General features: G+C 33.2%; 1 protein-coding gene across 9 annotated transcripts in view; it reads right to left on the bottom strand.

Moving 5' to 3' along the window:
• KCNT2 (potassium sodium-activated channel subfamily T member 2) overlaps positions 1-15,891 on the bottom strand; it is a 375,554-nt gene that overhangs the window by 194,431 nt on the left and 165,232 nt on the right. For 8 of the 9 annotated variants that reach the window (XM_049106879.1, XM_025421037.3, XM_035711074.2 and 5 more), the window contains exons 9-11: positions 3,384-3,564; positions 2,076-2,240; positions 195-331 (exon numbers count right to left, since the gene is read on the bottom strand). The exons of the other annotated variant lie outside the window; for it this stretch is intronic. In XM_049106879.1, the coding sequence (XP_048962836.1) occupies positions 195-331; positions 2,076-2,240; positions 3,384-3,564 (483 nt within the window). The remainder of the gene's footprint in view (positions 1-194; positions 332-2,075; positions 2,241-3,383; positions 3,565-15,891) is intronic. 9 annotated transcript variants of the gene reach the window in all.

Genomic DNA, 15,891 nt, shown 5'->3' with positions numbered 1-15,891 from the left:
CCTTGCACTGAGAAAGAGGAGCACACACACACTGGTTTTATATTTTTAACCTTTCAACATGACCAGCAGTGTAACTAAGGCAACACTCTGTATTCAAAAATACTTAAACACGTCTTACAGGGCTGAAAATTCCTAAAATTTGGAGGAGAGAAAAGATAAGTATTGCAAGTTGGAACATAGATAGGGATACCTACTTTGCTCTCAACAGATCCTGATCTTTAAGGGCTGAGCCTTGAAGGTAGATAACTCTTTGTGACCACATTGGAATCTGCAGTACCCTTCGAACTTGCACATCCATTTCAGTAGGACACAAAATCACCACATAATAATCCTATTCAAAACAAAGTGGGTAATGGGGTGAAATCAATAATGCTGTGTTTTATATTACATAAGTAAAGAGAATGTCTAAGAACATTTAGAAATATGATGATATAGAAATAAATTCCTGCTAATAAGTAACAGGTTGGGCATATATTAACATGGTACTACAATTTACATAACTGAGACATAAAAATCTCATAAAGCAACATAAGGTCATCCTAAACTTTTTCAATCTTATTAGCACCATGAAGAGAAGGTAATCAGTGCTTATACTCAGTGTACATTTCCAATTTCTTAAGTTTTCAGTTACAACTTCAGACTGATTATAAAATATGCAATACATATAGGGCAGAAGTGCTTAAAAATCAATTCAGACTTCAAACTGCTACTTTTAGAATAAAAACTATGATGGTGATTTATATCACCTGGTAATATTATGAACTGATAATACTGAAAAATCTCTGATAAATACCTGAAAGGATAAGGGTTCATAAAACTATTGATAATACAAAGTAAATTTAAAACATTGAGATCATATACTTCAAAATAGTGATCCTTTGGAGAAAATACAAAAGTACTCTGAGAGATAAAATAGTTTAATACACTGATTATAGGAATTACAATTCTATGGTAAACATTCACCATTTCATCATCTAAAATATATCTAGTGGAAATTTGAGGAGTTTTGAGAATTCTCCCTATTCATATTAATCAAAATAAATTAGTAGGTTCAAAACTTGGGGCATCAAATTTCCCCAAAACAGGTTTTCTTTATGGGTTGTAATGAGCAAAACTGCAATTATTTAATACAAACAATAATAAAAACAACAAATAAATATGATGTTTCTTTAAAATGCAAATTAATGTATATAAAACAAAAGAATGTACTATGTAATTTATGTATCACTTCTTTATAAATTATATTTTTAAATGTTTTTTAAACAATATTTTAAAAGACCTCCAATGTAGTCATGAATAACTCTATTTAAGGGAGATCTAATTAGATATACTCAGTACTATCTTGATCTCACGATTTCCAACCACTTTCACAAATTTGTTGAGAAAATACAAGACATTCAAGTAGCTCTTTACTGTTTGGACTGAACTAAATGCATTAAGCAGGAAGAGGAGATTACCTAAATCTACACTGGCCACGCAGCAAGTGGAAGAACTATCTGAAGATTTTATCTACATAGACAAAGAGATTTTTTTCTGAATTATTGTTACCAATTCAGCTAGTTATTGTCTTATTTTTTTGTCATTCATTGCTAGTATAAATAAGACCTAGTTGCACTCTGGGAAACAAAAGAAAAAATGGGACTTCCAGACTTCCAGATTTCTATCAGCATCACTTAAGAAAACTTTTGAAATTTTCAAGTGAGTATGATATTATGAAAGGACTTTTTCATTGTTTGATATCTTATGTTAAATTTCACTGTTTCATAAAAATGTCATTTATGCATTATCCAAGGGAGAAAAATCCTTTTAATTCAAAGAAAACCTTTCTTTGTAGCATTAACATAATTCCATCTGTCTTTTAGTGTAGCTACAGAAGGAAACTTAAAATACTGTGTATTCCTCAAGCATTTTTTCTATGTTCCTGGTTATATTTGTAGTTCTTCATTTACTCTTTCTAAATCTGAGTGTATAAATAAAAATCCTCCAGAACACAGGCTGCACCATCAGTTAATTGACTTTGACAATATGTTAGTTAAGTATGATCCAGTAAAATGAATAACATAATTTTAATGTACCTGAAGTCTTGGGTGAGCATAGAATTCATTTAAAAAGTCCATAAGTAAATCAATCTTCAGTGAACTGACACACAGAACAACATGCTTCTCAGTTTGAGCTCTATGTCGACTATAGTTTCCACCTGACTTTTGTCTCTCCATCCACAGATAGGCCAGTTGTTCAAACTGCAATGGATTTTCCACATATGAATAAAAAAAAACTGGACATGAAAATAAAAACACATGCAATATAGCCATCGTTCACTAGATACACTCGATTTCTTAGATGAAACTTTTTGAGATTCAAATTATCCAATTCCCTTCAATAACAGAATTTTCATGTGATTGCTGCAGAGGTTGCTAATGCTGCCCAGAGGCTTCAGGTCTCTACAGAAACATATTAATATGATTTTCCTATTATATCATAACAACACTAAAAGGTTTGTGCCTCTGCTTTATGTCCAGTACAGCAGGCAGCCATGTGTGTTATGCACTGCGTCAGAGAAAAACCTCAATGGCATTTCTTCTAACTTCCTCTATCAAGCTCAACATACATCTCATGCAATGAGAGATTCTAGTCGTATAGCAGCAAGTGGTATGTAAGGGAAGTGGAGGGAGTAAAGGAGGAATGTCAGGGAGGAACACATACATGGCAATAAAAGTAGAAAGATCATTTTTATACCTACATAAAGTATATTTAGATACACTGTGGCCAAAGGTTTGTAATGGAAGATAGAAGTTTAATTGTATTTGCCATATTCTGTTTCTGACCTGCTCACCATGGGTACCCAAGGAAACAGTTAGATTGCATCTACTAATCTTATATATCTGTCCCCCTTTGCAATCATCTTATCCGCTCCCAGAATGTTGTATAATAGTTACCTATCATCCTCAAAGTTTGTTTTAGTTGACTAACATATGTGATCAGTTTTTATGGATTGCAATGTGTGGCTTTTATATTGTTTCAAGAACCAAAAGAAATCAAACCTTCGTAAATTTATTTCCTTGATCTATCATTCTGTAATTAAAACTATATTATCCTATGATCTTAATTTTATTGTTAAATATCCTATATTTCAAAAAAAAAACATTTTCAAGAATTGAAATGAGATGTGAGCTATATCAGTTGTGAATGGAGGGGGGAAGTCAGTTTCTAATATAATGTGAGAAAGCATTTCCTGAGACCATTTTATTTGATTGACTAGATGCAATAATAATATGTGTCAATGTATTAGATTAATAAACCACTTGCATTTCTTCTTAAGCGTGGAAGATTTGCTTTTATACGACTTTGCACATTTCTATAAAATTTACCCTGGCTCTGTTTACCTGTATGGGTAGAACCACAAGAGCGACACAGATCATGGCAACGACAAAAAGCTTGGAGGACCATGTTTCAGGGGTGACATCCCCAAAGCCCACAGTAGAAAATGTCACAATGCAGAAATAAAGGGAGTCAAAGAGATTCAGCTTCTTTCCTATTCGTTCCAGATGTTGGATTCCACAAATGCTAAAGAAACAAATGTGCATTAAGATTAAAACTTTCAAATTGGGCACATTACTTCTCATTATTCTTTTGAAAGTCAAAGCACATTTCATAAAGCCCAGCAGTAAATTGTAATCTTATATTGTACAATATTATTTCCACAGGAAAAAATATTTTTTTAAGTTTTTTTACCTACTTTAATCAAATATAGTATTATTTTGATCGATAACCAAAAATTGTGGCCAAAGTATCACAAAGTATATATGAGTAGCATGTAAAAGGAATAGACTGAATTTTATGGGTAACTTACACAAACATTTTGAATGCATGCCAGGAAACAGAGACAGAAATTGCTAAATTTATTCTCTGTCAAAAGAGTGATAGTCTTTTTTTTTTTATACAGGAAGCCATCTTATTGTATAATGTATGTGTGTGTGTTTCATATATATGAAAGGTTTGAGCAGTTAACAATTGCCAAGTCACTCTCAAGAGAAGATCAACCATCTGTACAAAGCTACTAATGGTATAAAAGTAAAAGAGCAGCAAAGAAATTGTTACAAGATGTCCCCAAAGTAGAATTGTTAAAATAGCACTAAAAATAGCACTACAACTGACTAAAAAAAAAGAAAGAAAAGAAAAGAAAAAGTAAAAAAGGAAAGGTGAGAAAGTGAGACTTGGAAGCGATATGAGATTTGCATGTAAATCAGTGTATAATGGTATATGATTCAGCAAGAAAAAAATAGGTATTGATGCATGTTATAACATAGATAAACCACAAAAACATGCTGAGTAAAAGAAGACTACAGACTATATGATACTATTTATACAAAATGCCCAGGAAAGAGACAGGAAGCAGACTAGTGCCTGCCTGGAGAAGATGATGGGAATAGGGTTGTTTCATGTTTTTTAAGGCAGACTATAAACCAGTTAGACAGGTGGGTAAGCACATAGGTAGATAAACCAAAGGACAGAAAAGAAATAGTAGGGTACTTGTCATCATTTTACTTCTGAGGAAAAACTGTTCTCTTTTTTTTTTTCTTTCTCTTTTTCTTTCTTACTTCCAGGTTTCCAGAATAGTTTAGCAAAATTCCCTTTTTTTATGCTTAGGAATTTTGTGTGAGCTTCTGGGTCATATGAGTTGATTCACATCAGTTTTTTGCTCTGCTGTCCCTAGGCAATATAATAGCCAAACTAATTATAAGACTATTCAGGTGGAGCCTTCCTATAACCAAAGAGAAGAACTGTTTAATAATATATATTTCTGCGAAGGAGTTTTTTTTTACTTTATTACAATAATATACATTTGAAAATATAAACAATTCATACTTAACGTTTATACTTCAGTAGAAAATAAAGTAAGAAGGAAGATAAATTACATATTTTAAGGATTCAAATGTTAAAGGCTTACTATATTTTGCATAACTATACATTAAAAGTCAGTCCCTGTTCATAGACAAAATGTCCATTTCATAACTCAGACAAATATTATCTTCACCTAAACTAGTAAAGTCTCCTACTCTGCTTCCTTGTCTTCAATTTGTTCTTTTTTTTAATATGACCTATTCATCAGGGCCATATTCACAGTCTTTAAACAAAGGTTAGAGGGGCACAAGGTGGCTCAGCTGGTTAAGCATCCAACTCTTGATTTCCGCTCAGGTCATGATCTCAGGGCTGTGAGATCAAGTCCCACCTTATGCTTAAGATTCTCTCTCTCTTTCTTCCAGAATCCCTCACTTCCTCTGTGGGTGCAAGCTCTCTCTCTCTTTCTGTCTCTCTCTCTCTCAAAAAAAAAAAAAAAATGAAAATTAATTAGCTAATTGATTTTTAGAAGTTTGGATATGTCAATCTCAAGTTTAAAAAGGCATTGGATTCTTACAATTTACAATCACTGTCGGGCGCCCATGGGTGCTAGGAGGAGCCTCATGTGGGGAACGGAGCAGGGTGGGGGCTCGGGCTAGGGCGCCTCCACGCCTTCCCCGAGCGCCTCGCGGCCCGGGGCCTACGGCAGGTGCATGCAGGCGCCCCCGGCCCAGGCGGCCTCCTGACCAAGGACCTCTGTGCGAGGGAGTTCGAGGCTCTGCGGGGACGCTTTTAGAACTCAAAGGGCTGCAGGCGCATCAGGGCGAGTGGCAGGCAAGGAGGAGTGGGTTTTTCTGCCTCGTGTGTGAGGCTTCGAGTTAGAGTAAGACGGTGAAGCAACAATGAAGGCCACGGCAGACCAAAAGAAAAAAAAAAAAAAGATCACTCTCTAATTCATGGTGTGATAGATTATTATAATAGCTGCCCATAAATCAAGACTTCCTATGTTCATGCCCGTTTGCAAGATATTGCTTTACTTCCCATCAAAAGTGCAATCTAGTTCTCCATGTCCTTTCATTTGAACAGCCTAATAACTTATTTTGGCAACAGAATAATATAGAAATGATGGTGGGTGGATCACAGAGCATGGATCTTAGAAGACCCTGAAGCTCTTGTTCTTGATGTCCGAGAAGTCTGCATTACCATGTTGTAAAGCAGCCTGGTACAATCCACCAAAGGATGAGAGGCCATGTGGAAAAAACCCAAAATGTCCCAACTGACAGAAAGCATCAACTGCTAGACATGAGAGTAGGGCTATCTTGGATGCTCCATCTTCTATCAGGCTATCACATGACTAAAGCCAAGAGTAACCACAAGTGAGACAGCAGAAAAAATGCCAACCACAGAACTGTGAGAAACAACAAATTGTGCTGTTTTAAGACACTACTTTTTAGGTGGCTTGTTACTTGGCAATAGATATGTGGGGTATGTACAGACTTAATTAGACTCCAGCATCTGGATCTAATCTGGTTTTTTTTCAAACTTTGCTCTCACTTTATCTCCCCTTCACATACTATTTGGTTGGTTTACCTACCATAATCTTTACCCTCTATATCGACTTTTCCCTACAACTGAAAGCCCTCTCTCTGCAACAGCTACTGAGATTCCCATTTTTTTGAAGCCTACCTCAAAAATGATCTCCCTCATAGACTTCACTGAATCTCAAGATCAAGGAATTCCTAGAAGTTCCTGCTGAATTCCTAGATATGAGTTCATATCTCATATAGGTAAACTTTTATAATAATATCTATTTTTAAAGTTTAATATTTATCACTCCAGCTCAACTACTGACACTACTGACACTATTTACACTTTATATGCTTATTTCCTATTTGTGCACTCGGCACAAAGTTCAGAGTAGTCACTCATTAACTGCTGAATGAACAAAAGAACACCTGCTTAAACCACAGTCAAATAATAAATGCAAACAAACAAACCCCAGAGAGCATTTCATTCTTGTGCTTCTGTTTTTTATTACTACATAACAAACTCCCCAAAACTCAGTAGCTTAAAATCGTAACAATTTATCATTTCACATGATTCCATGTGGTAGGTGGGAAGTTTCTCTGGTTTTCTTGGGCTCACTCATGTGGCTACATTGAGCTAGAAGTCTGGCTAGAATGAAAACTCCAAGATGGCCTCACTCCTGTGCCAAATGGACAATGTTCACTGTTGTCTGTGTGCCTTGCTTTGTGATTCTACGCGTGACCATTCATCCTCCAATAGATTCAACCTGCTACCTTACTTTCTCAGGGCAAATTATGGCAACTGAAAGCCCTCTTAAGGCCTACCTTTTTCTGTCACATTGTATTTACCAAAGCAAGTCACAAGATCGGCACAGATTGGAGGGGTGTGGAAATAGACTCCATCTCCCCATAAGAGGAGCTACAAAATTTTGTGATGTTTTTTAATCTATCAAAGCATACAAGTGAAAATATTTATCACAACCTACATATATCTTAATAAATTTTGTTGAATAAATCATGTTACAGTCCAAGATATTTAATTGCCTTGACACAACTGTAAATTCATGCTTGCAATCATTTTTGTGATCCTTAAGTAAAACACCATTTTACTTGACCTAGAAAAGTCATGTGAACCTTTCACATATTTATCAATATCACACTTGAGATTCAAGACTTGATATACCTTAATACTCACTAAATCAATATGAAAATGGAGATACACACACCAGCTGTTTCATGCTTGATATTCTTATACAAAAACAAAGCTTAACACTTTAAGGACTAATACAGGTAAATACACTGAATTACTTTTAGAGTTTCTCTCTGATTTTGAATAGGCCGGTCAACCAGTTTCATTTAGGTCTCATTTAATGGGCCACTGCTTACGTCCATGGATAGCAATATCACTGCATTTCAAAACATACTATTGCTAACATACCTTCTGAGTCAATAAATATTTTTGTGGTAAATAAATAAATTTAGTTCCTTCTTCCCAAAAGAAAACAGGATGGAGAGTATTTAAATATCTAGCCTAAGAAAAGAGTAATTCTTTTCTATTATAGATCAAATCTTGTTCCCTCTCTGTTCATAACTCTAAATGCCCTTTTATCATATTCAGAATAAAATTCAAAAGCCCCTGGCTCTTCTTGGACCTCGTCTCTAAGACCAGCTCCTAACTCACTGCCCTCCAGCCACACTAGCCTCACTGCTATTCCTGAAATGTGCCAAGTATCACTCAAATCTTCTTTCAACTTCCTCCCTTTATCTCTAATATCTCCAATGTCCAAACAGAATCCTGAACTTCTTCTCTAAATTTGCTCCTCACAAATTCTTCAAATCAATGGTGGCAAATACAGCTTTCTTGTTGATTAGGTCACAATCCTAGAGTTATCCTTGACTTTTCTATTTCTTTCACAACCCACAGCCAAATCCTTAGCAAACTCCACTGTTTCTACTTCAAAACATAACCAAAATCCACTATCACTATCACCACTGCTATTTCAATGATCCTTGCCATCATATTGTCTGCCCTGCACTGTAGTAAACACTCCCATCCTTCTCTCAGCAGCCTATCACCATCATGCCAGAGTTTTCCTAGGACAATTACTTAACATATTACTTTTCAAGCCTTCAAGCCTATATTGATCATCATATATACTCCTATCTTCCTTGTTCTGTTCTATTTAATTAAAAAAAAAAGTTTTAGTCATGTGTAGGGTTTGCTGTTCATTTTCTATAACCCTCTATATGAATGGAGATCTATGAGGAAAGAAATTCACATGCTTTCTTCAACCATGTTGCCTGAGCACCTAAGATAGTGCCAAGTACATAAAATGCTCCTGATCTCCATTGCCATATTTAAGTCACCAAGCCATGTAGCCTATTTAGATATAAACTAAATACAATTTATTAATTTTTAAAAAGCACCCAAAATATTTATCAGGCCACTACCTTAACTGCAGAATCTAATCTTTTCTTTTTTTTAATTTAAATTCAATTTGCCAACATACAGTATAACACCCAGTGCTCATCCCATCAAGTGCCCTCCTCAGGGCCCATTATCCAGTTACTCCAACCCCCCACCCACCTCCCCTTCCACAACCCTTTGTTTGTTTCCCAGAGTTAGGAGTCCCTCATGGTTTGTCTCCCTCTCTACTTTTTCCCACTCAGTTCCCCTCCTTTCCCTTATAATCCCTTTCACTATTTCTCATATTGTGGAATCTAATCTAATTAAGTGGCAACACTAAATATCTCTGTGTCAAAAAAAGCAGGTGCAATATTCCATAAATCTATTGACTTCCCTATCACCTTTTAATCAATATCACTTGAAATATTCAAGCACCATAACCAAGCAAATTGGGTTTTACTCTCTAGAAATTAGTATTTCTAACTCTAGCATTTGTTTCTATTAGTACTTAAATGATATGATAAATGAAAAATTTGGAAAATTGAAATGCATTGACTAACTTATTGAAACTCATTCTGCTTTTGTAATATACAAGTAAATCGTGTAACTAAAAATTTGTCTTTATAAAATCAAATTGAATATTCAAATATAAAAGTTGTGCTTATTTAATCTCATTAATTATAAATTCTGTCACTAATGTATTTAAAAATTATTTGAGTTATTTAATTAAGTTTGTTACATTTAACTATTTATTAATCAAAAACTTCACTTGAAATCCCATTCATGACACTGTTAGTGAATATTGCATACTTTACTACTAAGCTCAAGCAGGTTAGTTATAGAACTGTCATAATTTGAAAAAGTATTTAGCTTTTGTTTTATAAAAGAAACCAACTACTGTCAATATTAGACAGAGATCTACTGACAATAACTATACAATCTGGACTCCATTGTCACTTTCACATAAATTTCTGCAACTACTTCCCTTTTTCTCCCTTATATTTATGTAAAGAATCATGTCACTTAAAGAGTAGAAATAGTTTAGAAGGAAATTTTGCAGAAGTTTGCATTAGCTTTAAAAATTATAAAGATAGAATATTCACATTATTTAAGAAAAAAGTTTTTCAAACCTCCTCATTGAATCATAAAAATTAGATTTAAAGAGTATTTTTGAAAATTACTTATTTCATGTTTTAATTTTATAAAAGCAAATACTAAGACATGGAGAAGTTTAATGAAAAGGCTGAAACTGGACTATTCTGATCATATTATAAGGCTACAGCATCATTTCCTCATACCATTACAGAGTATCTATTGGCAACATGTGGAGAATACTAAGAGTATCTGCTAACTTATTACATACTATTTGGTTATAGTAACACATTTAGCAATGTTTTGTAGTTAAGAAACATAAAATGTGTATTACTGCTCTATGTCAATCATTCAACTAAGAAATAATTTTAGATTATTCAAATAAGCTATCTTTCCAAACAATTCATTTACTTTTATGAAGGAATAGAAAAAGTATTATCTTCAGTGTCAACTACACTTCATTTTAAAAAACTGTATCTTCAGAATAGATACATAGATAGCTTACTATTACTTTATTATATCATTCTAAAAGCTAAGACAGTTTTAGCATTGAAATAATCTTGATTTGCATTATGCATAAACATTAATATTTCACTTATATGTTGGCTATTTTTCCTAGAACTGTGAATGCTACAACACGCTATATAAGGATTTGAAGCTATTCAGTGATTATAATCCATTTTAATATAGATTGTTATCTTATTTCATTCACAGATGTCTTTGGAGCCATTATTGAACAAAAACTGCCTCCTCTCCCTGATTATATTTGATGAATTTCAGTTAATTATTATTTTATGTCTATACCCAGAAGTGATTTCAATGATGGATACAGATTTTCTGATAAACTAAATCCAAGAATGTGCTCAAATAGACCACATTCATAATCAAAAAATCCTATTTTGTCTTATCATAATAGATACATCTTTTCAGTTCAAAGACTAAGTTAAACTAAATTATATCCTGAATTGAAAGTAGTGGAAAAACTGAATAATGAAAAATTTTAAAATAATCATACCTGGTAAATAGAAGTAAACACTTTTATATTTAAATTTTATACTAATCAAAGTTAATATTGTTTTGTGACTGGACAATAATCTAAAAAACAAAAAACGTCTTGCTTAAATGCTTCATTTTAATGGATACCTAATTGTAATGAAAAGTTTTTAAAGTTTTATTTATTTATGTGAGAGAAAAAGAGAGAGAGCATGAGCAGGAGGGAAGAGCAGAGAGAGAGGTACAAGCAGACTTCTATGCTGAGCATGGAGCCTGACACAGAAGTCAATCTCTTGACCCTGAGATCATGACTGAGCCAAAACCAAGTCACATGAACTCACGGAGTCACCCAGGCACCCCTAATTGCAACAAAACTTTATTACCCTGTATTGTCTTCCTAAATATTTGAAATTTAATAATTTACTTCAATTTAAGATAGAAAAAATGAACGAATATCCGACCAAGTTCTATTTATCTTTTTGTTTAGTTAAAATGTATAAAAGTTACTCAAATTCATTTATAGTGGTTGACTTTGTTTTTGCTTTTGTTTTTAAAAGATTTTATTTATTTATTCATGAGAGAGAAAGAGACAGAGAGAGAGAGAGAGAGAGGCAGAGACACAGGCAGAGGGACAAGCAGGCTCCATGCAAGGAGCCTGATGTGGGACTCCATCCCAGGTCTGCAGGATCAGGCCCTTGACTGAAGGCGGCGCTAAACCGCTGAGCCACCAGGGCTGCCCCAGATAGTGGCTGACTTTGAAATAGAAAGTTGCAAATTAATATAATTGTCTTATAATTTCTCTTTTATAGAAATAACTGTAGATTTTTAATAAGAAAAAATTGATTTCTATAAAACCAATAGGTGCTATGAAACATAAATGCTTTATAATGGAAAATGGGTAACTTAATATCAAAAAGGTAGGTCAAGTTTATTCCTATAAATACCTTTATTGATGATTTAGCAGCGTCAAGCACTGTACTATATAAGAGAGATGCAGAAATGAATACAATACCATAATCTACATTAAAAAGCTTCTAAAATCTAAAGTGAATGATTTTCACCCCACCTTTATAATACTACTAATAATACCATAAATTAATAAACATTTCATTTATAACTTGATTAATGATAACTTAGGTAAATTGCTTAAGCTTTTTAAATTTTATCCTTCTCAACTGGAAAGTAAATGCAATAATATTAACTTCTTCATTTAGTTATTAGGAGAATAAAATGAACTAATAATGCTCACTGAAATGCCTGACACATAACAATGCTCAATTAATTCAGTAATAATTGTTATTTAAATTCCATCCCTAGCATAAAAGAAATAAAAGCACAAAAATGAGTCAAATATAAGAATGAACTATCTACACAAAATAGATATAAAGCCTTTGTTTTGCATTTGACAAAAAAATTAATTTACTATGAATAATATAGTCAGGGACTATGGAGAAAGAAATAGGAACACAAAGTAGCAAGTCTGTTCCTCTTAGCTATGGATTTGGTAACAAAGTAATTAGCAACAGAAGATTATTCATGAGTTAATGAGAATCAGTGTAATTTTGTCCACTCTTTTCTGAACCCTGCTACTCTCAACTCCTCTGGAAGTGGAAAGACAGACAAGTTAGGAGGGTTTCACAAAGTAAAGTTAGGCAATTTGCAAGATAAACTCCTACTAATCTTTATGTACAAAAAGCACAGTCAGGTTGACATTAGCTGACCTTTGGAGGGTTCACTATTACCATTTACGGAAACTGACAACTAATTCTTGGTAATGGAGGCGGGGGGGGGGGGGGCGGGAGTGGGGGGAGATTAAGCCACTATTTCTAAGCCAAAATGTCAATAATAGGCTAGTGAAATGTTTTTAAAAGGGCTACTTAACCCTGAGAATGCTTGAATGAAAGAATTTTTATGCAATTATGTAAAAGACTGCATATATGTATGTATCTATATATTTATATAGTTCACTGACCTAGGTAACTACTAAGTAATATCATTACAGGTAATATTCATGATTTAAATGTTAAAATACTAGTATTTGTGAGGGAAGAAGAATACTAACAAAATTTTCTCTTTTTCTATTATTTTACACAAATACTCATATTCACTGTTATTTAAATAAATATCTAATTTTACATAGCATGAGTTTTCTGTTTTTTGAAGATTAAATATACCTATTTCTGAAACTATGCATCTTGGGAAGCTGAGAATTCTTGCCATGCATGTGTCTATGCTTTGCAAAGTTGTGGTTCACTCTCGTCAGCTTAAACTAGACTTTCAAAACTATTTTACAGAGCCACTTCTCACTTAAATTGTAGTTTAGTTTTATGACTATCCATTTGTGATAATGTCTGTTTTAAAAATTACTGTTAAAAAAATTACTGTTAAGGAATAAAAATCCTTTAGGAATGTTATGACATGGTACTTTGGCAAGATTTTCTAAATCAAAGTAGACAAGCACTTAAACTTACAGACTAAAGGATAAAATATGTCCTTAAATACCTATGTAAAACTTGATCACAAAAGAAATATAAATGTGGAAATTGCCCTTGGGAATTACATATCACCTAATATTTTCACAATCAAAAAAGGGAAAAATATTGACTAAGTAACTAGAACCATGTGAAATAAATGTCGTTTTTCAGAAATAAAATGTTTTATTTAGTTTTCTGTCTTTTATTTATTTATTATTTATTTATTTAGAGTGCAAGGGGTGGCGGGGGGGCAGGAAGAAGGACAGAGGGATGGAGAGAAAAAATCTCAAGCAGACTCTCTGCTGAGTGTGGAGCCCCACGCAGGGCTTGCTCACAGTCTTGAATTCATGACCCAAGCTGAAATCAAGAGTCAGATGCTTAACTGAATGAGCCTCCCAGGCAACCATGGTTTTCAACCAGTATTTGTAGATTTTTCCATATGACCTATAGACATCAGGAGATAAAGGCAATGGATATCATGATATAAGATAAAAAAATACTAGGAAAAATTTCGTAGGCAGAAAGAGGTGAAAATTATTTCATTTTTGAAGATGTTGTATTTATTATTCTTGTAAGATACATATATCCAATCCAATGCAATAATGTATTTTATTAATATATACCTATAAATAAGCCATTCTTACACTTCTTTGGTAAAGCTTATTTGATGATAATTTTTTTATGGTTCCAGTTGTTTTAGTCCTAAAAAATACTAATTTGCTAATATGAGATAAATGATAAGTTATTAGTATGATTCGACTCCTATCTTTAAGATAATTAATATTTAGTAAGTACCCTTAGCTTTTTAGATATTTTATTTTGTATTGCTTTAGTTTTTACTGTAAACTTTTGGTTTTAGTCTGGCAATTTACTACTATAGAATTTTTATAACCATCTCTTCAAAGTGACCTTGGTCTATGGTTCTGTATCTCAATATATGTTCCTTGAAGCACCACTATGGCACTGTATGTGGTTAGCCAATTAGTAACTGACTTGTGTTGCACAGTTGTATACCCTGGGATTATAAAATCTCTGTAACCATCTGTATAAAGAACAATGTATCATTAAACTTGTATTTATAGGGGAAAAAATTGGCAACTCTGGGGTAAACATTTACTTATTTAGTGAAATACATTTCAGATTGTTTTAATGAGTTAATGTTTATTGTGGATCTCTGAGAATGGAATAATTTTCAAAGGATTAACCAAACATACCTTCCAAAATTCTTAGTTTTGATAGAGTTATCTCAAATGTTTAGGATTTTATGAACTAAACTATGAGAACATTAGCTCACAATTTGTGTTTTGTCTGAGTGCTTCAGAATCACAGTTTAGCTTAATCATTGAATGATTTGGGTAACTTTTATCTTTGCCCATGCCCTGAGTTACATTGCCTTAGATTAACTGTTCATTAAAAGAATTTAACAGTGAAACTGTCAGGCTCTGAAGTTTTTTTCTTTCTCTTAATGGAAATCAAAACATGATTTTTAAAAGCACTCCACATGTATGTTAATCTCAATTTAATATTGATTATAAATATCTAAATGTACATTTTAGAATGACCTACAATTCCTTCCACAGATCCACAAGAATAAATGAGCCTCAACTATCATTCATTGGTCTTTACTGACTTACTACAAATCTAAACTTTGAACATATCTGGCAAAGTTTATGAATATAGGCCCACAGCAGTCGTACTGAGTCCTGGATAAAAAGAGAAGAAGCTTCCTCTCTCTGCTGACAAAGAAACTAAGAAAATAGGAAAAAAATTTTCATAAGCACTGTGATTATTTGAAATGTGGATCACCAAATTGAGCATGCCATATGGAAAGAATAACTCCAAATTGTATCTCATTAAAAATAATTTTAAATTCTACTTTTTTTCTTAACTAGAATACTGTTAAGTATCACGAAGGATAATTTTAGTTAAAGAAACTATTCAACCACTTATGCAAAAACCATAATAACCACATTAATAAAAATAAAAGGATCAGGCCCCATTCTGTACTAAATACATAGAGCCATGGTATATATATCATATCAAGCATTAAATTTTTAACTACTTTTATAAGTAAAAAAAAAAACTAATATAAAATATCAATTTCCTAAGTTTCACTTTAAGTAAGTAGTCCTCCAGTAGGAAAAGCTAATGACTTAATTTACATATTGTTTTTTTTTTTTTCCTGGGACACCAGGGTGGCTCAGCAGTTGAAGAGTCTGCCTTTGGCTCAGGGCAGGATCCTACAGTTCCACATTGGGCTCCCTCACTCTCCCTCTGCCTATGTCTCTGCCTCTGTCTCTCTCTCTCTCTCTCTCTCTCTCTGTGTCTCTCATGAATAAATAAAATCTTTAAAAACTATTTTTTTTCCTGACTCACCTAGTAAAAGAAGGATCACCAGAGTATATGAGATAGAAATTATCTAAGGCTACACAACTATAAGTTGTGGTAAGTTTTCTTTCTTCTATTAAACACTTCAACTAAAAATAAATACATAAATAATAAAAATAAAAATAAACACTTCAATTAAAAGGATTCCATACTGTCCATTACCATTCTTATT

This window comes from Canis lupus, chromosome 38, assembly GCF_003254725.2.
Source record: "Canis lupus dingo isolate Sandy chromosome 38, ASM325472v2, whole genome shotgun sequence".
Lineage (NCBI taxonomy): Eukaryota > Metazoa > Chordata > Mammalia > Carnivora > Canidae > Canis > Canis lupus.
Note: the sequence above shows the minus strand (reverse complement) of the source record. Positions and strands in the feature narration are given on the sequence as shown.